Here is a 27674-nt window from a genome sequence, read left to right as displayed (position 1 = left end):
ATGCAGAAATGGTGCAGAAAATCTGCAACATCAAAAACTCAGAAACACCGCATTTATAAATATGCTTTCTTGTGAGAACAACATTTTAGGTTACAGACCCTTTGTCAGTCTAAATATTAACACAAAAACATAGTATAAATTATTATAATAAAGTATAAAAGGTATACAAAGTAACAATTAAGGTGCCAAACAATCGGAATAGGTAATCAGTAGTGATGGGCGAGCAAGCTCGGCACTGCTTGGTACTCGATTGAGCATCAGGGTGCTCGATCGAGTAGCGAGCAGTGCCGAGTATCGTGTGGTGATCGAGTGCTCGGAAGAAAATTGCTCAACTTTGCCATTCACTTTCATTATGCTCGTCCGAGCGTCTGACGTACTTGATTCGAGTACCGAGCACTCTAGCATTTCACTGCTCGATCAACACTACTGATCAATCATGGTAGGTGAAAAATCAGTAACCCATATATCCATCATATGGCACTATAGCTTGTAACAATTCAGTCTATCAGATATAGCAATCAAAAAACTGCAATGCGGAAATGTTTTTTATAAGAGCCACAGGGAATATAACAGTACAATAGACATGACGTATAACAACAGGAAGCACAAGTATATTGTCATTCACCTGTGGTCATGTGGAGACTGAAGTATGGATGAAAATATAGCTTTTGAGAAAATGATCAATAAGGCTATGTCAACACGATGCGGTTAAATGCGCTTCCGCGGCTGTTTTTCCACTGAGGAAACGCATTAAAACTGCTTGTTAATAGGTCTGCCATGTATAGCAATGGTAATCCGGATGTGCTGTGCACATAATGCGGAAATTTCCACTCCGGATTACCATTGCGGTAAAAAACGCAGCATTTATTGCGTGATTGGGCTAGTATCCATGTCCCCTTCCTTAGCTATTAATATCAGCCCGCAGCTGTCTAGTTTAGCCTTTGCTGGTTAGATTTTATAGGGGGACTCCACGTCAATTTTTTCAGGGGTCCACCTGTAATCTAGCCAGTAAAGGCTAAACAAACAGCTGTGGGCTGATATTAATAGCCAGGGAACATAGTTGGCTAATGGCCCCTTCCCTGGCTACTAATATCAGCCCCCAGCTGGTTATAAAAATGACACAGGAGCCCATGCCATTTTTTTCAAAAATTTTAGGCTCTGTGCCTACCATCCGGACGTAGCATCGCTTTGGACGCAAATTTTTTATGCGTCAAAAATGTTAAATTCACATGTGTTCACTGAACCATGCGGATTTACCGCATTCAATACTTTCTAGTGGTCAAAATTTCTGTTGCGGAGACTAGCGACTCCTCAAGGGAATTTGACATGCTGCGGTCCTGAATGACGTGCCGCATGTTAGTGTCCATGGGTGATCCGCAGCCTCTGATGCACGCATAGTGGACATGGGATTTCTAGAGATCCCATCCACTATGCTGTAACATCTGGACACTGCGGGTTTGACGCTGTATAAACATGCAATGTCAAACCTGCAGGGGCTCCTGATCGTGGCCACGTACCCAAACTCACCCACAGCATGTCAATTTCTGTAGCGGACATGCTAGTCTCTGCTGCAGATTTTGACCAATTGAAGTGTCATTATATGCCGTGGATTCACATGTACCGACAACAAAAGTGCGGCATTAGAAAACCGCGTTTTGGACACAACAAAAATATGCGTCCGAAGCACTGTTGAGTGCTGATCGGGGGGACGTAGTGGCTAACGAAACAGCTGTGAGATGTTAATTATGGGCAGGGAAAATGTTTGCCTAATGGTACCTTCCCAGGCTAAGAATAACAGCTCACAGCTGCCGCATAAATTACATGAATAGAAATGCTAATGAAGATTGGGTGAATGGGACTAACTGACACCCAGCTCTTTTGTTTGGTGATGACAAGGTGTCAATCAGACCTTTTCATGACCAAACTTAATTAAAGTAAAGAGTTAAATAAACACACAGACACAGAGTAAACACTTTATTTGAATTACAGCAGACCCATTCTTTAATCATTTAAATGAACCAATGTACTCACCCCAGTTCTATGGTAATCCAAGGGTTTAATCAATGTCCCACCAAATAACTTTATTTAGCTCCAAAAAGTATTCATTGATGTACAAAAACGCTTCAAAAAACGCATGTAAAAAACGCATCAAAAACGCATGTAAGATCCGCATACGTTTTTTTCTGCCAGGGAGAGGCAAAAACGGTCAGGAAATTTCTGCTTCAAATCCACATCGTGCGCACACAGCCTAAACTGACTCAGATGGTACATAAAGGGGCCGGAAAATATAGTGAAGAGACCCATGGTGTATTATAATATAAGAGAGTAACCAATGAAACCCCAACATGTAGAATGATTTATACAAAAGGCACATGTGCATAGCTCACAACCATCCCGGATTCAGTGAGAGCAGTCCTGCTAGGTCAGGGATTTGTCCCAGTCCTGCTGTCCCGACTTCCACTCACTCTCTTCTCTCCGATATCTTCATCGCTCTGTAGGTTCTCTCTGCATGTACTTACAATTACTTAAATAAACAATTCCTTTGTTGTGATTTGGTCTCCCCAGGTACTGAACCCACAACCTCTATCTATTACAGGAATAGCTAATACTATGAGCCACAGCCTGCACTGACAGATATGGGAGGATTTTGTCTACTTAAAGCTGTATTGCAGCCACAAAACCCATAGGCAGACTATTCTGGTACATACAGATAAAGCTGAACATAGCAGTGTATTTCTATGTCCCAGTATTCTAGAGGGAAAATAAAACAAAGATTTTTTTTCTTCCTATAAAATTACTAAAAAGTAATGAAAAACAATTGCAAAAATGTCATTGTTAATGTACATTTGAAAAAAATGATAAACATGATAAATCAGAAAATAGACATATTTGGTGTACCTGTAATTGTAGCAACCTGCAAAACACAGTGATCAGATTGTTTATGATGATCGGTAAATGGCATAAAAAAATGGCATGATTGTTTTTTTCTCTATTGAACCAATAAAAAAAATGTAATAAAAATGTAACACTGAGGCCATGTTCACACATGACGTAAATGCTGTGTTTATTTCTACTGCTTTTTTTCTGTCGGTGTCTGCACCACACGACGCAGTTGGGTGTTGCTAGGGGCGTGGTCTTTGCCACAGTGCTATGCGCACAACCTGATTTGCCCTTCTTCCTGCTCTTCAAAAGTTGGGAGATATGTGTACAGTGACCAAGAGAGGTAGCCATGGACGAGCTACTGCTCTATAACGCACTGGCACTTTACAGGAAAATCGTGTCCCAGTCGAAATGTGCTGTCAAGTGTGGGGTGCATCACACTCTCTTGTAGGCTGCAGCCCTCTGCTGTCTCCAGGCCTCCATCCGCAGGAGCCGCCACACACAACTCAGGGGACACACAGTTCAATGTAACAAGCAAACCTTTACTGGACAGTTCAAGTTCATGAGACTGTAACACACAGTATTGGTCACAACATTATTATTTGTTTACTTAGAAAAGTACATTTCCAGCATTACTATCCTCTCCTCCTGGACTATTCCCCACGTTTACTGGTTCTGTCACACCCAGGGATTTCCTGTCCAGTCCCGCAGTGTACCCGAGATCCGCTACCTTCCTTTAATGTGGTTCCACATCCAACTTAATCTGTACGCAAGAGGATAAGGCACTCCTCCCAGTACCTGTAACGGCTCTGGAAGTTGCAGGAATGTCCGCAAGAGATTCCAGTAAGACCCACTGCCTTCAATGATAGCTGATTGCCCACTGCAACTTGAACTTGACCTTGGTTACTGTGTTTTCCTATCTGATCTGCTTTCAGGAAGCAGTTCCTTTTAATGGGGCTTTCCCTGCCCACTGTGGGCTAGTCCCAAACCTTTAACTATGTCTGTCCCTACAGAATGTAGTTGGGCAGATCTCCATCACAAATATGATGTATTACATTTACATACATTACACATATTATACCTATAACGCTTCCTGGAGTCTATCTTATGTTCTAAGTCTAAGTTATGTCTTACTCTATAGTTTAAACTAGACAACTTACTTATACATTACACATTTATATATATATATATATATATATATATATATATATATATATAGTACAGACCAAAAGTTTGGACACACCTTCTCATTTAAAGATTTTTATGTATTTTCATGACTATGAAAATTGTACATTCACACTGAAGGCATCAAAACTATGAATTAACACATGTGGAATTATATACTTAACAAAAAAGTGTGAAACAACTGAAAATATGTCTTATATTCTAAGTTCTTCAAAGTAGCCACCTTTTGCTTTAATGACTGCTTTGCACACTCTTGGCATTCTCTTGATGAGCTTCAAGAGGTAGTCACCGGAAATGGTCTTCCAACAATCTTGAAGGAGTTCCCAGAGATGCTTAGCACTTGTTGGCCCTTTTGCCTTCACTCTGCGGTCCAGCTCACCCCAAACCATCTCGATTGGGTTCAGGTCTGGTGACTGTGGAGGCCAAGTCATCTGACGTAGCACCCCATCACTCTCACTCTAGGTCAAATAGCCCTTACACAGCCTGGAGGTGTGTTTGGGGTCATTGTCCTGTTGAAAAATAAATGATGGTCCAACTAAACGCAAACCGGATGGAATAGCATGCCGCTGCAAGATGCTGTGGTAGCCATGCTGGTTCAGTATGCCTTCAATTTTGAATAAATCCCCAACAGTGTCACCAGCAAAGCACCCCCACACCATCACACCTCCTCCTCCATGCTTCACGGTGGGAACCAGGCATGTAGAGTCCATCCGTTCACCTTTTCTGCGTCGCACAAAGACACGGTGGTTGGAACCAAAGATTTCAAATTTGGACTCATCAGACCAAAGCACAGATTTCCACTTGTCTAATGTCCATTCCTTGTGTTCTTTAGCCCAAACTTGTCTCTTCTGCTTGTTGCCTGTCCTTAGCAGTGGTTTCCTAGCAGCTATTTTACCATGAAGGCCTGCTGCACAAAGTCTCCTCTTAACAGTTGTTGTAGAGATGTGTCTGCTGCTAGAACTCTGTGTGGCATTGACCTGGTCTCTAATCTGAGCTGCTGTTAACCTGCGATTTCTGAGGCTGGTGAGTCGGATAAACTTATCCTCAGAAGCAGAGGTGACTCTTGGTCTTCCTTTCCTGGGGCGGTCCTCATGTGAGCCAGTTTCTTTGTAGTGCTTGATGGTTTTTGCAACTGCACTTGGGGACACTTTCAAAGTTTTCCCAATTTTTCGGACTGACTGACCTTCATTTCTTAAAGTAATGATGGCCACTCATTTTTCTTTACTTAGCTGCTTTTTTCTTGCCATAATACAAATTCTAACAGTCTATTCAGTAGGACTATCAGCTGTGTATCCACCTGACTTCTGCACAACACAACTGATGATCCCAACCTCATTTATAAGGCAAGAAATCCCACTTATTAAACCTGACAGGGCACACCTGTGAAGTGAAAACCATTTCCGTGGACTACCTCTTGAACCTCATCAAGAGTGTGCAAAGCAGTCATCAAAGCAAAAGGTGGCTACTTTGAAGAACCTAGAATATAAGACATATTTTCAGTTGTTTCACACTTTTTTGTTAAGTATATAATTCCACATGTGTTAATTCATAGTTTTGATGCCTTCAGTGTGAATGTACAATTTTCAAAGTCATGAAAATACAGAAAAATCTTTAAATGAGAAGGTGTGTCCAAACTTCTGGTCTGTACTGTAATATATATATATATATATATATATATATATATATATATATATATATATATATATATATATATATGTATATTACAGTACAGACCAAAAGTAGGTGTGAGATGGGCGGGATGCCTACTACTCACCATATCTCCACCTCAAGGGTGTAGCTGGAGAAATTAAATCTCCAAGTATTGAGTTTTTTTCTTTGTGTTGTGTGTTTGGAGAAGCAAGTCTCCAGACTGTGTGCAAGAGCTGAAGTCTGCTGCAACAGAAGCTGGTGAATCCCACATGCTATGGACTATGCTATCGTTTAGCTTTTGTTTTGCCAGCAAGACCATGTTTATTTTGTTGAACCTGCAGTGCTTTATGCCGTTTTAAATAAACCTGCAGACGAAAACGTTCCTGTGTCTACTTCTAGAAGCAGCCAAGTGAGTCAATTTACCACACATTGTTCACACTATATTATAACGCGATTGGTGAATTCAGGGGCAGGAACATGATAGTACAGTCCACCATTCTTACATATGCATATGTGTAAAATGATACCAAGAGGGATATGTACCAAGAGCGAGTGAGGGAATAAATCAGAAGGTCATAGTGTTTAGTGAGACAGAATAATGGGTAATTTCACTAAGGCTGTGGTCAGATGGCCATATGTTCTCTCATGCAAGAGAATAGGGCCGATTATGCTAATGATGTAGCGCCCCGAGGGCTCGGTTGCTACAGGAATATTGGACCTCACCCAGAGGTGTGATATTCCACTTCCAGGTAAGGATGGAGTGTGGACCAGGGCTCAGTTAGCTGCACACACATACACTCCCCATTTCCGGGGGACAGCTCGACGGTGCTCCCAGATGCGGGCACAACTGACCATGTCCCTGGCTGGAGTGGGGAGGGGGGAGAGAAACCAGTGGTGTAGCAGCAGAAAGGGGGCGGTTTCTGGAGCACAGGAAGGAGCTCATTGGGTGCAGGTCACCTGAGCTCAGACACAGAGAAGTAGATAAAAGGTGGGAGCCATCTTAAGTAGAGGAGTGGAGTGGAGAGAAGTAGTTCAGTCAGAGCTGACAGGGAACCGCGGCTCAGCCTGAGCTCAGCTCCACGAGGCAGGCCTAGAGAGAAGGCCGGGGCCAGAGAGGAGAAGAGAAGAAGGAGAAGGAAGGAAGGAGAAGAGACAGAGGAGTGGAAGGGCTCCAGAAACAAGAAGGCAAAAGTGACCCTAAAAGTGCAGAATGGTCAGCAACCGTTGCATACCCCATTATACCGGATGAAAGAGTCAGGCTGTGGAAAGGTACCGGATCCCTAAATTGGTGGAGGCGAATCTACCCTCAGCCAAGAACTGGAGGTTGTGCTAAACCTGCTAGGAAGGCACCATATAGGATAGAGGGAAGTGAAGGCCAACGCTTACCCGACACGGTCCGCGGTAGCCGGACAGAAGTCAGGACACTGGTGGGGCACGAGAGGCCAGAGAAAGGACAGAAGGGGGTCCTGTGCCATACTCCTGAATTGCCTGGGGGTTGACCGAGCTCCTCAACTGGTGGACGCAGCACGGCTCGGGCAGTCCTTGCTGACAGAAGTGACTTGGATAACAACTGTGAGTAAAAGACCCTGGACTGCATCATTGGCCTCTGTATGATTTCTGCTGCGCCTGCACCATCACCCCCAGCATCCACCTACACTGTCCTGAGGCTACACTCTTCCCGTGGGGAGTTATCCTATCCCTGTGCTGCACCCCAACACCAGCCTCGGCGGTCTGCCTCGCAGCGGCGGTTATCTCTGACCGCAATCTACGGGTGGCGTAGTCGGACATTCACAAATCTATAAATAGACTGCCACAGCATTTGGTCTGACCACCCTGAGCCACGGGATCGGGTTGCCACTACTACCCCCAGCATCGTACAGAAGCCCGGTTCCGGGTACCCCACGGCCCAGGGGGCGAGTCAATGACACTTGGATGAAACTCTGTCAGAGTTTGATCCGAGTGTTATCTGAGTGTGATTTGCTTCTCTAGCATGGGAACAACGCAAGCAGATAAACAAGAAGGCTGCTGCAAAGAATAAAGGATCAAGTGTAGATGAACTTAAATGGAACCTGTCAGCATGGAAATGCTGTACAATCTATAGGCAGCATGTTATAGAGGAGGAGATGCGCAGATTGATAAATAGTTTTGTGGGAGACAATTCAGTCTAACTTTTATTTGTTGAAATTCCTGCTTATTTGTAGTTTAGGAGTCCAGGGGGGCAGTGACTCCTAATCAGTGACAGATATCTCTGTATCCATACTTATAAAGGAAGACTGTCAATCACTGATTAGGACCACCCGATTGGCTGCTAAACCAATAATAAGCGGGGATTTCAATAATTAAAATACAAGTTAGACTGAATCTTCTAATTACTGTATAGATCAGTCTGCTCAGCTCCTCCTGGTCTATAAGATGCTGCTGGCAGATAGGACTTTATGTACAACATGATGGGCTCCCCTGTTCCCCTCAATTATAGTCACATACAGAATCAATCCCCATAAAAATCAGTGATTGTGAATTTGTTCTCTCAGCAGATATCTTATCATGGGAAATGAAGTGAGCAACTCGGAAGTTGAAGAGGAGCAAGAAGGACCCGTAGAAGAAAGTAATCCTGAGGTACAAAGTGTATATTACAGAGAACCTAAAGTTATCATTTATCTACAATAAAACCACTGATTTCAAAATGTTTTTCTCTCACAGACACCAGTCTTGATAAATACACCCACAAACTGTGTACATACATTATATTATCTATCCTGTTCTGATCCTGAGTTATATCCTCTATTATACTCCAGAGCTGCACTCACTATTCTGCTGGTGGAGGCACTGTGAACATACATTACGTTACTTATCCTGTACTGATCCTGAGTTACATCCTGTATTAAACTCCAGAGCTGCACTCACTATTCTGTTGGTCGAGTCACTGTGCATATACATTACATTACTTATCCTGTACTGATCCTGAGTTACATCTTGTATTATACTCCAGAGCTGCACTCACTATTCTGCTGGTGGAGTCACTGTGTACATACATTATATTACTGATCCTGAGTTACATCCTGTATTATACTCCAGAGCTGCACTCACTATTCTACTGGTGGAGTCACTGTGTACATACATTACATTACTTATCCTGTACTGACCCTGAGTTACATCCTGTATTATACTCCAGAGCTGCACTCACTATTCTGCTGGTGAAGTCACTGTGTACATACATTACATTACTTATCCTATACTGATCCTGAGTTACCTCCTGTATTATGCCCCAGAGCTGCACTCACTATTCTACTGGTGGAGTCACTGTGTACATACATTACATTACTTATCCTGTACTGATCCTGAGTTACATACCGTATTATGCTCCAGAGCTGCACTCACTATTCTGCTGGTGGAGTCACTGTGTACATACATTACATTACTTATCCTGCACTGATCCTGAGTTACATCCTGTAGATCTTTTTATTATAAAAATGAAAAACATAACAATAATAACAGAAACATAACAAAATTAATAACCACAAAATAAACAATGTAATGAAACTGGTCCAGCCGCTCACTCTCCTCACACACATATTATACATATATACAGAATAACAACTACTTACACTATGACATCTGGTCCGGTCCAAACAAAATAATAACAATATAATAAGTGAAATAAACAATAGCCGACAAAAATATATACAAACTAATATATACATATACTTTTTTTAAAAAAAAATGTTTAATTTTTTTTTTTTATATATATATATATTTTTAAATAATATAAAATAAATGCTAACTATACAAATATATACAAGACTAAACTAAGCACTCCACACTCGAGCCCACCAGTCCCAACCCCGGCACTGACCTGAGAGCTGGTCTTGCCTCTCATGCCTCAGTCCATGTCCAACGTCCATAGGCCAGATCAGGCAGTGCCAGTCTTTCACCCAAATAATCAGTGTCCCACAGGGTCGGACTGGGGTGCCTAGGGCCCACCAGGGGAACTGACTCTAGGAGCCCACACTACAGCCCTCCATAAACGGTTTTATTACTTGTTATGCTTTTCTATAATGTACTATAGTTACATGATTGGCCGCGCTGTGAAGCACCAAGCGGCAGGACTTTGTTCGAACAGTCATTCCGTACTGCCAGAGTCCCTTTAATGGTAACTTGTCACCTTGAAAAACGCTATTTATCTGCAGATATAGGGGTAATCTGCAGGTAAATAGGGTTTAAAGCCTGGTTAGACGGCTTAATGGAAAAGCGTTGGCTACACGGAGAAAATTACGTTTTATTCTCCCTGCCGCCACTCGCTTCCTGTTATAAGGTCGGTGCAAGGAGGGAGACATTACAGTCACCGCGAACTACAAAGTGAGGGTGCTGCAATAACGTCCGGCACCTTGATTGTGACACTTCCATGGAGCCCAACTTCAGGCTGAGCTTCATTGAACGACTAACATGGCAGCAGCACCTGGCAACTAGTGCCGAGCGAGCGTGGTCGGATAAGGTGTGATCCCAGCATGCTCGGGTGTTATCCGAGTATCTTGTAGTGCTCTGCTAATATGCTCCCCAGGGTAGCATGTTTTGCGGCGGTAGACAGATGCAACACATGCAGGAATTGCCTGTTTGTTAGGTAATCACTGCATGTGTTGCTTCTGTTTACCGCCGCAAAACATGTTACCGCAGGGACTCGAGCATATTAGCAGAGCACTACAAGGTACCTGGATAACACCCGAGCATGCTGAGATAACACCTTGTCCGACCACGCTCACTCAGCACTACTGGCAACCCATCAGCAACCTGCAACTGCATCACAGGGGGCTGAAGGGAGCAGGTGACTGCATGCACCGGCCATCGTGCTATCTAAATGCCACTGTCAGTGATTGACAAGGGCACTTAAATACTCAAAACAGCAGCAATCAAGGCGAGCTCTGATCACTGCTGTTACAGGCAGACGCCGGCTATGTAACACAGCTGACATCTGCCCGGTATGGAGCAGGCTCAGCTCCTGAACCCGCTCCATACAAGTACAACCCTATGGTTATGACAAGGTTAGCAAATTTCACTTGTCTTTTCCTAAATGTGGAAAGACAAATGGAATTCCCTAACACATGTGAGCAAGTCCTAATAGATTTAGTAAAGGTGCCCCAAGCATATGAATGTTATTACACACCACAATGGACTCTTACATACACGCATCTTACAAAAATACATATTATTCCAGATACGTAGACACATACAAACACGCAGAAGCGCACAAACTCATCAGTACATGAATACATCATCTGAAGCACCATCATTTGTAATGTCAGGTCAGCCCCATATATCTTTGTATCACATAAACCTACAACTCCCAGTATGTAACTAACAATAGAGATACTGGGAGTTGTTATCAGTCATCATCAGACTGCGGACCATACAGGAACCGCAGTACTGATGAGACGCAGGCAGGATCACAAATGAACATTTACATCCAGGTATCTTACCTGAGACGGCTTCTCTGATTAGAGTCGTTCTCTTTCTTTTCTCCCTCTTGTCCAGTCTCCATGATGACTTTTCTCATCCACAGCTCGTCTCTGCAGACTTCCATCTTCTCCGGTCTTCTGCAGCACATCCCGACACGATGCCCTTAAAGATAGCAGTGTCATTATAATGCTCCTGAATAAAAATATCTACACTGAGCCCCTGAATAAACCTAACTCTTACAATGCTCCCTGCACAAAATATGACATACACTCTACCCCTCTTATGGTACCTGCTCTCCACACTGTCCTCTCCTTACCATACTGGCCCCCCTCTTCACACTGTCCTCTGACACTGTGTCCCCCCTATACTGCCCAGTCTCTATACTGTGCCCCTTCATCACACTCCCCCCTCCTCAGCATACTGTTCCCTCCTTGCTGTGCCCTCACACTGTTCCCCCCATACTGCCGCATCACTATACCTTCCCCCACACTACCTAGTCTCTGTGCTGTGTCACCTCACACTTTTCTCCCTCCATACTGTCTCCTCACACTATTCCCCCACTCTCCATACTGTCTTATACATCCCTTCCCCATTCTGTTCCCGCACCCATTCCCACCCCTCCCCTAGTTCACCATACTGTTTCTTCACACATCTCCCCATTCTGTCTCCTAAAATTTCTCTCCCATCTCTCTCCAAATATAATAAAGCTTCGGAAGAGCACACAGACATGCAGAAGCACGCTTACACACATGAAAACAAGCGCACACGGACACATACTAAGGGCTCTTTCACACGTCAGTACATGCGGTGACCGTTTCCACATGTACCAGAGACACTGACACACGTAGACCCATTCATATGAATGCGTATGTGCACATGTCAGTGGTTTCCACTTTTCACAGACCATGTGGTGTCCGTGGGCAAAACACGCTGACATGTCTGTTTTTTACCTGCTACCAACAAAGAACAAATAAAGTAGCACACTGTAACACTGAGTATATAGATATGAAATATGAAATATGAATAGCATAACTGCTGTAGAAAATAGAAATAAATGGAAAAATTTGTGAAAAATTTTTTAGCGCATGTAAATATGAAGTATGAAAAATGAATAGCATTACTGCTGTAAATAAATGAGAAATCTTAGCGCATAAATTGGCCAATTCATGTGTATCTGACAGCCGCGGTAAGGCGTTTCTCGATGTCAGGACCTACCAATGTGAATACCTCTCTAAGAGACCTCCGTCTGCTTATGTGTGGGAAAGTCAGATCCTGATGCATTTAAAACCACCTGCGGCATGGGGGTGGGGGTGGAGTGCTCAGTCAATGCTAAATCTAGTAACAAAGAAAATGACGGCACTTCCACTACAAAAAATAGGTGTGAACAGGTGCTTACTAAGAGCAGCTACCTCCATATATAATGAACAAATAAAGTAGCACACTGTAACACTGAGTATATAGATATGAAATATGAAATATGAATAGCATAACTGCTGTAGAAAATAGAAATAAATGAAAAAAATTTTGAAATTTTTTTTAGCGCATGTAAATATGAAGTATGAAAAATGAATAGCATTACTGCTGTAAATAAATGAGAAATCTTAGCGCATAAATTGGCCAATTCATGTGTACCTGACAGCCGCGGTAAGGCGTTTCTCGATGTCAGGACCTACCAATGTGAATACCTCTCTAAGAGACCTCCGTCTGCGTATGTGTGGGAAAGTCAGATCCTGATGCATTTAAAATCACCTGTGGCATGGGGGTGGGGGTGTTTTTTACCTGCTGTCCTGACCGCAAAATGTCCCGCACACTGATGACAGTTAGCACCCGGTGCTTGGGAAGAGCGCTGAGCGCTGCCCTCATCATAGAACCCTGCAGGCGCTGCGATCAGCACCAGCAGGGTCAATGATGAGAGTAATAGTCTATACCCGCTGTGTCCAACTGTAAAAAGAATAAAATAAAAAAATCCTTATACTAACCTCTACTAAGTGTCACCCGCTGTAATCCGTGCGAGCTCTCACGCCGAGGAGAATGTCTCCTGCAGCGAGTGGGCTCCGGAGCTGCGCTCAACAAGCGGTGCCCTGTCATTCACTAAGCGCAGCTCTGGAGCAAGCTCGCTGCAGGAGTCATTCCCCTCGGCGTGAGCGCTCGCACGGATTACAGCAGGTGACACTTAGGAGAGGTGAGTATAAGGATTTTTTTATTTTATTCTTATTTTTACAGTTGGACACAGACACGGTGGGAGTAGACTACTACTCTCATCATTGACCCCGCTGCTGCTGATCACAGCGCCTGCAGGGATCTATGATGAGGGCAGCGCTCAGCACCCAGCTCTTGGGAACAGCGCTAACTGTATACTGGTTCCCAAGCGCCAGTATGTGTCACTTGGATGACACACAGGTGGACACGGATATCTCCAGTCCCGTAAATATCAGGACATGTGAAAGAGCCCTAATATACACACGCAGATACTCATACTCACAGAAATGGGGACAAGTACACACACAGGCAAGCACACACAGAAATGCACAGACACACTCAGACAATCATACACACAAAAATGCAGACACGCAGGGAAGCACACACACACACGTGTGAAGACACATAAACACACAGGCATACACAATGTACACACACAGGCATATAGACACACACAGGCATACACGCACACATACAGGCATATAGACACACACACATACAGGCATATATACACACACACACAGGCATATATACACACACATGCATATACACACACACAGGCATATACACACAGGCATATATACACACACACACGCACGCACGCACAGGCATATACACACGCACAGGCATAGGCATATGTACACACACAGGCATATACACACACACTGTACACACACTGGCATATACACACACACACACACAGGCATATACACACACAGGCATATAAACACACACACAGGCATATACACACACACTGTACACACACACAGGCATATACACACACACTGTACACACACACAGGCATATACACACACACACAGGCATATACACACACAGACATATACACACACAGGCACATACACACTGTACACACACAGGCATATACACACACTGTACACACACAGGCATATACACACAAGCATATACACACACTGTACACACAGGCATATACACACACTGTACACACACAGGCATATACACACAGGCATATACACACACTGTACACATGTAGCACCCCGAGGGCTCGGCTGCTACAGGGGTATTGCACCTCGACCCAGAGGTGTGGTATTCCACTCCCGGGTAAGGATGGGGTGTGGGACTGAGCTCAGAAAGCTGCATGCACTACATACATCCCATTTCCGGGGGACAGAACTACGGTACTCCCACCAGTTAGATGTGCAGGTACGACAGCGTCTGTCCCTGGCTGGAGTGGGAGGGGGGGAGGAACATCCCAGTAGTGTAGGGGCAGATAGGGGAGGGGCTCTGGGCATAGAAGTAGGAGCCCATTGGGTGCTAGTCACCTGGGCTCACACATAGAGGGAGTATATATGGTGGGCACCATCTTAGGAACAGGGTCAGAGAGTCCAGGAGAAGCTGAGGGAGAGTTCAGCCAGAGAGGGCTGACAGGGAGCTGTGGCTCCGGCTGGGCCCAGCTCCAGGGCCAGGCCTGAAGCAGAGAGAAGGAGGAAGAAAGGCCCGGAGACATAAGACCAAGAGGGAACCCTGAGATCCCAGAATTAAGCCAGAAGGGTGAAGGGTTGGCAGAAGAGGGCACCGGATCCCAAGCTGGCGGAGGCAAAAGTAACCCTTAACCAGGAACCGGAGGTCGTGGTCAAACTTTGCCACGACCCTCACCACATCCACCAGGAAGGTACACCAAGAGTAGGGTCAGGAAAGCCAGAGAAGGTTTTACTATAGAAGGCCCAAGGGAACCGGACAAAGGTGGATCCCTGGTGGGGACGGCCAGCAGAGAGAGAAAGAGAAGGGAGCTCAGGACCACGCTCCAGAACTGCCTGGGGGTTAGCCGAGTTCCACACCTGGTGAATGCAGCACGGCTCGGGTGGTCACTCAAGGCCAGAGTGACTGAAGGAACACCTGTGAGTAAAAACCCTGAAACTGCATCTCACGTCTCTGACTCTCCTTTCTGCACTATCACTACCTCCATCATCCGCACCAGCTGCCCTGAGGCCATACCCCTCCCGTTGGGGGTTATACCATCTATGCTGCACACATACTACCGGCCTCAGCGGACTGTCCTGCAGCAGCAGCCCTAAAGCTGCATTCAACGGGTGGCGTAGTCGACACTGAAACAACATCTACAAAGACTGCCACACACTTAGTTTGACACCCTGGGCACGGACCGGGTCACCGCCACGAGGACTACTACCCCTGTCAGATCCGGCTCCGGGTAAGCCCCTGAACATGGCCCAGGGGGTGCGTCACACACACAGGCATATACACACACATGCAGGCATATACACACACAGGCATATACACAGACTGTACACACACACACTTGCAGGCAGCATATACATAAAAATCCATACAAACACACAAATATTACAGTACCTTGGCTTGTCTCCAGCCCATACAGTGTACAGACACGCTCCTAATGTGGGAGACTGCAGTGCAGGGCGTGCGGTGACGTCACTTTTAGCAGACGTGCGGCCCTGTCTGCTGAGTGTGACGCTGCAGTGCAGCCCCTGCTCTCCTGCTCCCAGGCCCCTCCTGCTACTGTCCTGGGCATCGCGTCGGTGAAAGTGCGTGCGCGCGCCCTTAAAGGGCCCACGACCACTTTTTTTTTTTTTTTTTTAATTCTCCTGTTCCCTCTGCAAGGGGCCCGGGGCCCACTGGGAAATTTCCCAGTGCCCCGCCAGGCCAGACCGAGCCTGGTGTCCCACAAGATGAACCCACCTCCCCCTTTTCCCACCACCCAACCTAACACCTACACCCAAATCCATATCCTTATATATAATATATACAGAAACAAACAATACAATAACAAACAATACAATAACCACTGTAGCACCGGCGTCTCTGCCTTACAGGATGTAACTCAGGATCAGTACAGGATAACTAATGTAATGTATGTGCTTAGTGACTCCACCAGCAGAATAGTGAGTGCAGCTCTGAAGTATAATACAGGATGTAACTCAGGATCAGTACAGGATAAGTAATGTAATGTATGTACAGTGCCTACAAGTAGTATTCAACCCCTTGCAGATTTAGCTGGTTGACACATGCGGAATTAACTTGGCATTGTGACATTTGTACTGTAGATCAGCCTGGAAGTGGGAAATGCACTGCAGCAAATTTTTTTTTTTTTAAAAACGTTAAAAGTTAATTCAGAGTGTCATTTATTATTCAACCCCTCAAACCACAAGAATTCTGTTTGGTCCCCCTAAAGTATTAAGAAGTAGTTCAGGCACCAAGAATAATGAGCTTCACATGTGTGGATTAAAGATCTCTTTTGCCAGCCTTTTCTGACTATTTAAGACCCTCCCCAAACTTGTGAACAGCACTCAGACATGGTCAACATGGGAAAGACAAAGGAGCATTCCAAGGCCATCAGAGACAAGATCGTGGAGGGTCACAAGGCTGGCAAGGGGTACAAAACCCTTTCCAAGGAGTTGGGCCTACCTGTCTCCACTGTTGGGAGCATCATCCGTAAGTGGAAGGCTTATGGAACTACTGTTAGCCTTCCACGGCCAGGACAGCCTTTGAAAGTGTCCTCCCGTGCCGAGGCCAGGCTTGTCCGAAGAGTCAAGGCTAACCCAAGGACAACAAGGAAGGAGCTCCGGGAAGATCTCATGGCAGTGGGGACATTGGTTTCAGTCAATACCATAAGTAACGTACTCCACCGCAATGGTCTCTGTTCCAGACGAGCCTGTATGGTACCTTTACTTTCAAAGCGTCATGTCAAGGCTCGTCTACAGTTTGCTCATGATCACTTGGAGGACTCTGAGACAGACTGGTTCAAGGTTCTATGGTCTAATGAGACCAAGATCGAGATCTTTGGTGCCAACCACACACGTGACGTTTGGAGACTGGATGGCACTGCATACGACCCCAAGAATACCATCCCTACAGTCAAGCATGGTGGTGGCAGCATCATGCTGTGGGGCTGTTTCTCAGCCAAGGGGCCTGGCCACATGGTCCGCATCCATGGGAAGATGGATAGCACGGCCTACCTGGAGATTTTGGCCAAGAACCTCCGCTCCTCCATCAAGGATCTTAAGATGGGTCGTAATTTCATCTTCCAACAAGACAACGACCCAAAGCACACAGCCAAGAAAACCAAGGCCTGGTTCAAGAGGGAAAAAGTCAAGGTGTTGGAGTGGCCTAGTCAGTCTCCTGACCTTAACCCAATTGAAAACTTGTGGAAGGAGCTCAAGAATAAAGTCCACATGAGACACCCAAAGAACCTAGATAACTTGGAGAAGATCTGCATGGAGGAGTGGGCCAAGATAACTCCACAGACCTGTGCCGGCCTGATCAGGTCTTATAAAAGACGATTATTAGCTGTAATTGCAAACAAGGGTTATTCCACAAAATATTAAACATAGGGGTTGAATAATAATTGACCCACACTTTTATGTTTAAAATTTAATAAAATTCAACTGAGCAACATAACTTTTTGGTTTGTAAGATTTATGCTTCTGTTCATAAAACCTACTCTCGTTTGCAGTTTGAAGGCTCTAACTTATTTGCATCTTATCAAACCAGCTAAATCTGCAGGGGGTTAAATACTACTTGTAGGCACTGTATGTGAGGGGTACAGGGTGGTAGTTGTGGCGAGGGGCTGCTGCTGTGCTCCTACACCCTGACTCCCCACAGAGAATAAATAATGTCCAGTCTGTCTTACAGTTTGTGTGTACTGAATAACGCTCACAGTTTTCCTTGAGAGTCCCAGCTGCTCCAGAGTTCCAACCTCAGCTGCAGGCAGACAATCAAGCACAGACTCTTGTTCCTTTTTCAACAGAACAACTTTACTTAACTCTTCCAGTTTAGTTTTGGTCACAGCCACAGCACATTGTTATACAGCAGTCACAGTTTCAATAGTAGATACAGTACAGCACATGTTCTGTTGTTCATCCTGAGCTCTCCCTGCATTCTCTGTTACCTCAGGTTCTGTAATGCCTTCCTCTTCCAATACAGTTTTCATGCTGCCTGGCCCACTATTCTGCTGTTTCAGCATCCCGTTGAACCTACTGGCGGACGTCCACATACTGTATATTCTACCCTTCAGCATGCTCCTCATTCTTTCTCAGGCTCTGGGCCTAATCTGCTTCTACTCAGTCCTCTCTTCTCTCTCTGCATCACTGTTGACCTTCAGCCAAATGTCCCTGAACATCTCCACTTCTCTCAGTTATCCCTCCTGCACATGCTTAAATGTTCCAACTCTTTCAACTATATTCACCTCTATCTGACTAAACCAGGAAGTACTCCTTCTATTTATAACTTTACTACCCCTCCCAACTGGGAAAACCCCTGGACCTAATAACTATACATTACAGTTACCTTACTTCTTACACTGCAGTGCCCCCTACTGAATTTCCTAATCTTATTTTCTACATATAAGTCCTAATACTTTACCCTAATCTTATCATAATATCAAAGCATATAAAGTTGTTGTAAAACCCATAAATAATATAATAATCACATTATTATAAGCAGGGTACACATAAACATTGTTTACATTATATTACATTACAATTCCTACAGACGAAGTCTCTTTAGGGGGGAGACGCATATGACAGCTCCTATCACACCCTTACATGTACACAGTGACTGCACCAGCAGAAAAGTGAGTGCAGCTCTGGAGTATAATACAGGGTGTAACTCAGGATCAGTACAGGATAAGTAATGTAATGTATGTGCACACTGACTGCACCAGCAGAATAGTGAGTGCAGCTCTGGAGTATAATACAGGATGTAACTCAGGATCAGTACAGGATAAGTAATGTATGTACACAGTGACTCCACCAGCAGAATAGTGAGTGCAGCTCTGGAGTATAATACAGGATGTAACTCAGGATCAGTACAGGATAAGTAATGTAATGTATGTACACAGTGACTCCACCAGCAGAATAGTGAGTGCAGCTCTGGAGTATAATACAGGATGTAACTCAGGATCAGTACAGGATAAGTAATGTATGTACACAGTGACTCCACCAGGAGAATAGTGAGCACAGATCTGGAGAATAATTCCGGACATTACTCAGAATTAGTAAATGATAAATAATTAAATGTACACACTGACTACACTAGCGGAATAGTGAGTGCAGCTCTGGAGTATAATACAGGATGTAACCCAGGGTCAGCATAGGATAAGTAATGCAATATATAGTACAGACCAAAAGTTTGGACACACCTTCTCATTTAAAGATTTTTCTGTATTTTCATGACTATGAAAATTGTACATTCATACTGAAGGCATCAAAACTATGAATTAACACTTGTGGAATTATATACTTAACAAAAAAGTGTGAAACAACTGAAAATATGTCTTATATTCTAGGTTCTTCAAAGTAGCCACCTTTTGCTTTGATGACTGCTTTGCACACTCTTGGCATTCTCTTGATGAGCTTCAAGAGGTAGTCACCGGAAATGGTTTTCACTTCACAAGTGTGCCCTGTCAGGTTTAATAAGTGGGATTTCTTGCCTTATAAATGGGGTTGGGACCATCAGTTGTGTTGTGCAGAAGTCAGGTGGATACACAGCTGATAGTCCTACTGAATAGACTGTTAGAATTTGTATTATGGCAAGAAAAAAGCAGCTAAGTAAAGAAAAACGAGTCGCCATCATTGCTTTAAGAAATTAAGGTCAGTCAGTGCGAAAAATTGGAAAACTTTGAAAGTGTCCCCAAGTGCAGTTGCAAAAACTATCAAGTGCTACAAACAAACTGGCTCACATGAGGACCGCCCCAGGAAAGGAAGACCAATAGTCACCTCTGCTTCTGAGGATGTTTGTCCGAGTCACCAGCCTCAGAAATCGTAGGTTAAACAGCAGTTCAGATTTGAGACCAGGTCAATGCCACACAGAGTTCTAGCAGCAGACACATCTCTTCAACAACTGTTAAGAGGAGACTTTGTGCAGCAGGCCTTCATGGTAAAATAGCTGGTAGGAAACCACTGCTAAGGACAGGCAACAAGCAGAAGAGACAAGTTTGGGCTAAAGAACACAAGGAATGGACATTAGACCAGTGGAAATCTGTGCTTTGGTCTGATGAGTCCAAATTTGAGATCTTTGGTTCCAACCACCGTGTCTTTGTGCGACGCAGAAAGGTGAACGGATGGACTCTACATGCCTGGTTCCCACCGTGAAGCATGGAGGAGGAGGTGTGATGGTGTGGGGGTGCTTTGCTGGTGACACTGTTGGGAATTTATTCAAAATTGAAGGCATACTGAACCAGCATGGCTACCACAGCATCTTGCAGCGGCATGCTATTCCATCCGGTTTGCGTTTAGTTGGACCATCATTTATTTTTCAACAGGACAATGACCCCAAACACACCTCCAGGCTGTGTAAGGGCTATTTGACCAAGAAGGAGAGTGATGGGGTGCTACGGCAGATGACCTGGCCTCCACAGTCACAGACCTGAACCCAATCGAGATGGTTTGGGGTGAGCTGGACCGCAGAGTGAAGGCAAAAGGGCCAACAAGTGCTAAGCATCTCTGGGAACTCCTTCAAGATTGTTGGAAGACCATTTCCGGTGACTACCACTTGAAGCTCATCAAGAGAATGCCAAGAGTGTGCAAAGCAGTCATCAAAGGAAAAGGTGGCTACTTTGAAGAACTTAGAATATAAGACATATTTTCAGTTGTTTCACACTTTTTTGTTAAGTATATAATTCCACATGTGATAATTCATAGTTTTGATGCCTTCAGTGTGAATGTACAATTTTCATAGTCATGAAAATACAGAAAAATCTTTAAATGAGGTGTGTCCAAACTTTTGGTCTGTACTGTATATATACACAGTGACTGCACCAGCAGAATAGTGAGTGCAGCTGTGGAGTATAATACTGAATGTACTCAGGCTTAGTACAAGATAAGTAATGTAATGAATGTACACAGTGACTCCACCAGCAGAATAGTGAGCGCAGCTCTGGAGAATAATCCAGGACGTAACTCGGGAGGATCAGTACAGGATAAATAATTGTACAGTATATGCACAGTGACTCCATATTTGATATCGCCTATAAACTTCCACTCAGCGGTCGACATATCCTTTAAGTATATAATGGCCATCTTCCACATATATTAAGTATATAATCTGGACATTAAACACATGTATGCATTTCTACGATTAAAATATATTATAATGATGAGCATGAAAACTTGTTGGTCTGGTTCCCAGTGACATTTTTTTATTGAATGTGTTGAAGACGACAATCACAATGTATTGTTGGATTAGTCACTGTATGAGCAGGACAGGCGTCTCCGTTCTTCATTCCTCGCCTGAAGGCAGCTTGTAACCTTTAGACTGGTAACACTTCTCATATGCATATATGATGCACATGATCAAAGGGACGGTCAATAGTATAAGGAAGGCTGATGTATCTTTTTTTTTTTGCATATTTATATTATGATATGTAATTAAAGGAAAACTGTTGTAACATATGTGCCTGATCTTGCTCCAGCACAATCTGCTATCAAGCATCAGTGCTCTGACTGTGGCCGGCACTTTACAGTGGGAAAAAAGGAAATGGCGTCACATCTGGATGGCGCAATTTCGCAACCATCACCCAGCTAATCCTTCTTGATGTTACTCCTCTTACTGTGACATGTGATGGAAATCTCGCTATTTAGTTATTTTAATTAGTGTGTTTTATTATACAGTCTTAGCCAAAAGATTTGAAACTAATATAAAAACATTTTTTTCAGTTTTTTGCTTCCATGTTTTTAGATGTTTACAATTATATCAGTACAATTATCAGCATTTCATACGTTTTTAAACTTTAATTGACTAATACATCAAGTTTATGAAAGACTCAATAATTACAAAGTTGTACCATATTTTTCAAAACTTCTGCCCTTCGCCCTGGCAGCTGGATATCTGCTTCTGGGCCAAATCCTGACTGATAACCGTTCATTCTTGTCTATCGGTGCTTGGAGTTTATCACAATTTCTGTGGCTTTGTTTGTCCTCCGCTTTTTGAGGATTGATCACAGGTAGAGGCTATGTGCCCACGATGCAGAAATGAAGCAGAAAATTTCTGCGGATCCACATGCGTTTCCGCATGCAGATTGACAAGCGCTTTCCAGGCGATAGCATCACTTGGAAAGTGCTTGACAACTAGGTCACACTATATAAATCCATGCAAACAGCATGGATTTATACAGTGTGAACCGTAAAAATTAAAACAAATAAAGCTATACTCACCCCCGAGGCCCCGGTATGTGCTGCAGCGCTGCTTCCTGGCTGGTTCCCGGCTGCCGGCATATCGCGAGACAGAGCGGTGAAGGGCCTGCGGTCACATGACTGTGACGTCACCGCAGGTCCTCAAGCGATGCCGGCATTCAGAGAGAAGACGCCGGACAGGTGAATATAACTTTATTTGTTATTTTATTCTTTTTTTTACAGGTACAATGGTACCCAGGTCTGGATGAGAGTCTCCTCTCCTCCAGAACTGGGTACCATCCGCACATAGAAATGCATAGAAGCCACTTCTAGAAATGTACAGTCGCGGTTTCTATGCGTTTCAATGCAAGTCAATGGCGGGAGTTCCGCTGCGCTACCGCAAAATTAAATGACATGCTGCGGATTTTTGTACGCAGCATAAACGCTGCGGAAAAATCCGCAGCATGTGCATAGAACATGCGGAATCCCCTTGGGGACCATGGGGTGCGGATTACCTAGCGTTTAACAAGCGTTTACGCTGCGGAAATTCCGCAGCATAAACGCTTGAAAAACGCTACATGGGCACCCAGCCTCACAATGAGTTTGAGATCTGGAAAGTTAAGTTATCACTTTTAGCTTGAGACATGGTCTCCATTATGCTGGAATAAGCATCATCATTACCAAATTGCTCCTGGATGGTCGGGAGAAGTTTCTCTTAACCGGTTCAGGACCGCCCACTGCACATAAACGTCGGCGCTGCCTGGGCTCTGTGCAGCGCCGACGTTTAAAAATGGTGGGTGGTCCCGCAGCGCTCAGGACCCCCAGGGTCCTGCTAGCGCTGCGGTACCGGTTCAGAGCGATAGCTCTGACATGTGGCATCATGGGGACCTGAATGGATCAGGTCCCCATGATGTTAACCTGTTCCTATCTTCTAGATGCCGCGATCCATAGCGATCGTGGCATTTAAAAGATAGTGACAGCTGGTGGTCGGCGATCGGGACCCCCCACATACCTCAGGAGCGGCGGGGATCCCGGTGCTGTGACCTCTGTCATCATCGAGACCTGATTGGCTCAGGTCTCGATGATGTCAGCGTCACACCAGCCAATCAGAGAGATCACCTGGGAAGTTTGTTTTAGCAACACTGTTTCTCCTCCGATCTCAGTGAGAGAGCAGAGGAGAAACAGTGTGACAAGAGCTGTGTCAGCCTTGCCACTGTGAAAGTAAAAAAAAAAAATAAAAAAGAAAGTAAGAGTTAGGGTTAGTCAGTCCTGTCAGATCTGTCAGTCAGTCAGTCCTGTCAGATCAGTCAGTCAGTCCTGTCAGATCAGTCAGTCCTGTCAGATCAGTCAGTCAGTCAGTCCTGTCAGTCAGTCAGTTCTGTCAGATCTGTCAGTCAGTCAGTCCTGTCAGATCTGTCAGTCAGTCAGTCCTGTCAGATCAGTCAGTCCTGTCAGATCAGTCCAGTCAGTCAGTCCTGTCAGATCTGTCAGTCAGTCAGTCCTGTCAGATCAGTCAGTCCTGTCAAATCAGTCAGTCAGTCCTGTCAGATCAGTCAGTCCTGTCAGATCAGTCAGTCCTGTCAGGTCAGTCAGTCCTGTCAGGTCAGTCAGTCCTGTCAGATCAGTCCGGTCAGTCCAGTCCGGTCAGTCTCGTCCGGTTAGTCCGGTCCGTTCAGTCCAGTCAAAAAATATAAAAATAAAATGGCCCGTCAGACTTATACCGCAGAAGAGGTGTATGCCCTGCTGTGTTCTGACACTGATGACAGCGCAATCTCAGATGGAGATATGGATTTTGAGGGCTTTAGTAGCGGCGACACTGAGAGCTCAGAAATGATCAGTGATTCTGTTCCATCCTCAAGCCCAAGGACCAGTACAGCAATAGGTGCAAATAGCGCTACTGGAGAAACGTCTCCAAATCAGGGAACACTGCCCAGTACAAGCGCTGTCCCTGCTACTAGTGAATTGGCGCACGCCAGTGTACAAGGGGCTTTGCCACATGATCTAGCATTTCCCAGATGGGAGGCTTCGGATTCGGCTGCTCCATTCAGCCCTGATTTCAACGCCACTCCTGGTATAAATGTGGAGGTGGAAGATTTTGGACCAATTCATTTTTTTAATTTGTTTTTTACAGACAGCTTGCTAGAGCATATTGTCGTGCAAACAAATTTCTATGCATCCCAATTCATAAGCCAGAATCCCCAATCTTACTATGCTAGGGTAAATTTATGGACACCAACTAATGTCCCGGAAATAAAAAAAATTTTAGGACTTACATTTGCCATGGGGCTTGTTAAAAAACCGAGCATTCGATCCTACTGGTCCAACCACCCTGTTCAAGCCACCCCTATGTTTTCAGTCATTCTGCCTAGGACCCGTTATGAAATGCTCATGCGGTTTTGTCATTTTAACGACAATAGTCAATGCCTGCCCAGAAATGCCCCAGAACATGACAGGTTATATAAAATTAGACCCATCATTGAAAATTTGTCAGAAAAATTCTTAAGCCTCTACACCCCAACACAAAATATTTCTATAGATGAGTCCCTTGTAAAATTCAAAGGAAGACTGCACCTCAAGCAATTTATCCCATCTAAAAGGGCAAGGTTTGGAATAAAGCTCTATAAAATGTGCGAAAGTTCAACCGGATACACATCCGCTTTTCGCATATATGAGGGGAAAGACAGCCAACTAAACCCACCAGGATGCCCTACTTATCTGGGGACATCTGGAAAAATTGTTTGGGAGCTGATAAGTCCATTTTTTCAAAAAGGCTACAATCTATATGTGGACAATTATTACACCAGCATACCCCTATTTAAAAGTCTGGTTGAACACAACATCGGGGCTTGTGGGACCATCCGTAAAAACCGTCAGGGGTTTCCACAACCATTGGTCAACCAAAAGTTTCAAAAGGGGCAGTCAGGGGCTGTACGCAACGGAGAGCTGCTTGCCCTGAAATATAGGGATAAGAGGGATATTTTTGTCCTCAGCTCGATCCACACAGATGCCACAAGGGCCACTGTAGAACTAGGATCCACCACTCCGAAGCAAAAACCTGTGTCAGTCATTGACTACAACAAACACATGGGGGGTGTGGACCTTGCAGACCAGGTTCTACAGCCATACCAGGTATCAAGAAAGTCCTATACCTGGTATAAAAAGTTGGTTATTTATTTGTATCAGGTGGCCACATACAATTCTTTTGTGTTGTACAAAAAAGCAGGAAATTCAGATCCTTTTCTTGATTATCAAGAAAAGGTAATTGAAAATCTTGTCTTTCAAAGTGTTAGCCCCGCTCATCCATTAGAATCTGAGGATGTGAAAAGACTCACTGAGCGACATTTTATTGCACTTATTCCAGCAACGGAAACAAGAAGGAACCCCCAGAAAAGATGTCGTGTATGTACTAAGAGAGGAATGAGGCGTGATACCCGCTACTATTGCCCACAATGCCCATCATTGCCAGCCTTATGCGTCACTGACTGCTTTAAAATCTACCACACAGAACCACGTTTTTAAACTGTAAAAATGTATCCCAATTTGTCATTCAAACATTTGGTTCATTTAGTGAATGACATATTCGAGTAGAGCTCACTTAATTTCCAGGGGGGATTCTCCAGAATCTAAACCTTCCATTGCGTGCTTGTTTCTGGAAATCATCCATCGAGTTAAAATGGTCACTAAACCCATAGATAAATTCCCAGAGGGGTGTCATTTCCAAAATGGGGTCACTTCAGGGGGGATTCTTTAGGTCTGGTACTCTGAAAAGTGCCAGAACAGCATAATCCCCCCTGAAGTGACCCCATTATGGAAATGACACCTCTGTGGGAATTCATCTATGGGTTTAGTGACCATTTACCTATCTACTTATTTTCCCACCACTAGATTAATTTATACAGAGGAGTAGATTGTAAAATGCGGTCACTTGTTGTGGGTTTCCTCTGTTTAGGCACCTCAGGGGCTCTCCAAATGCAACATGGCGTCCGCTATCGATTCCAGTCAAATTTCCATTCCAAAAGTCAAATGGCGCTCCTTACCTTCCGAGCCATGCCGTGCGCCCAAACAGTGGCTTTGCACCACATATGGGGTATCAGCGTGCTCAGGAGAAATTGCACAACACATTTTGGGGTCCATTTTTTCTGGCTGCCCTTGTGAAAATTAAAAATTTGAGGCTAAAGTAGCAGTTTTGTGTTAAAAATATGTTTTTTTATTTTCACCCTTCAACATTATAAAATTCTGTGAAGCCCCTGGGGGTTCAAGGTGCTCACCACACATCTAGATAAGTTCCTTGAGGGGTCTAGTTTCCAAAATGGGGTGACTTGTTGGGGGTTTCCTCTGTTTAGGCACCTCAGGGGCTCTCCAAATGCAACATGGCGTCCGCTATCGATTCCAGTCAAATTTCTATTCCAAAAGTCAAATGGCGCTCCTTACCTTCCGAGCCATGCCGTGCGCCCAAACAGTGGCTTTGCACCACATATGGGGTATCAGCGTGCTCAGGAGAAACTGAACAACACATTTTGGGGTCCATTTTTTCTGGCTGCCCTTGTGAAAATTAAAAATTTGAGGCTAAAGTAGCAGTTTTGTGTTAAAAATGTGTTTTTTTATTTTCACCCTTCAACATTATAAAATTCTGTGAAGCCCCTGGGGGTTCAAGGTGCTCACCACACATCTAGATAAGTTCCTTGAGGGGTCTAGTTTCCAAAATGGGGTGACTTGTTGGGGGTTTCCTCTGTTTAGGCACCTCAGGGGCTCTCCAAATGCAACATGGCGTCCGCTATCGATTCCAGTCAAATTTCCATTCCAAAAGTCAAATGGCGCTCCTTACCTTCCGAGCCATGCCGTGCGCCCAAACAGTGGCTTTGCACCACATATGGGGTATCAGCGTGCTCAGGAGAAATTGCACAACACATTTTGGGGTCCATTTTTTCTGGCTGCCCTTGTGAAAATTAAAAATTTGAGGCTAAAGTAGCAGTTTTGTGAAAAAAAGTTAAATGTTCATTGTTTTCTTCCACATTCCAAAAATTCCTGTGAAGCACCTGAAGGGTTAATAAACTTCTTGAATGTGGTTTTGAGCACCTTGAGGGGTGCAGTTTTTAGAATGGTATCACTTTTGGGTATTTTCTGTCATAAAGGCTCCTCAAAGTCACTTCAAATAAGATGTGGTCCCTAAAAAAATGTTTTTGT

At 44.4% G+C, this 27674-nt stretch overlaps 1 protein-coding gene across 10 annotated transcripts in view; it reads left to right on the top strand.

Annotated features, from left to right (window-relative positions):
* Positions 1-27674, top strand: part of BCAS1 (brain enriched myelin associated protein 1) — a 148077-nt gene that overhangs the window by 8900 nt on the left and 111503 nt on the right. For 9 of the 10 annotated variants that reach the window (XM_073682751.1, XM_073682755.1, XM_073682753.1 and 6 more), the window contains exon 2: positions 8247-8331. In XM_073682751.1, the coding sequence (XP_073538852.1) occupies positions 8247-8331 (85 nt within the window). The remainder of the gene's footprint in view (positions 1-8246; positions 8332-27674) is intronic. The other variant, XM_073682747.1, reaches the window with a different exon arrangement.

The sequence above is a fragment of the Phyllobates terribilis genome, unplaced genomic scaffold, assembly GCF_046119375.1.
Source record: "Phyllobates terribilis strain yellow unplaced genomic scaffold, ASM4611937v1 Scaffold_5__5_contigs__length_657084704, whole genome shotgun sequence".
NCBI classification, from domain to species: domain Eukaryota; kingdom Metazoa; phylum Chordata; class Amphibia; order Anura; family Dendrobatidae; genus Phyllobates; species Phyllobates terribilis.
The sequence above is the reverse complement of the archived record's forward strand: the minus strand, read 5'-3'. Positions and strand labels throughout refer to the sequence as shown.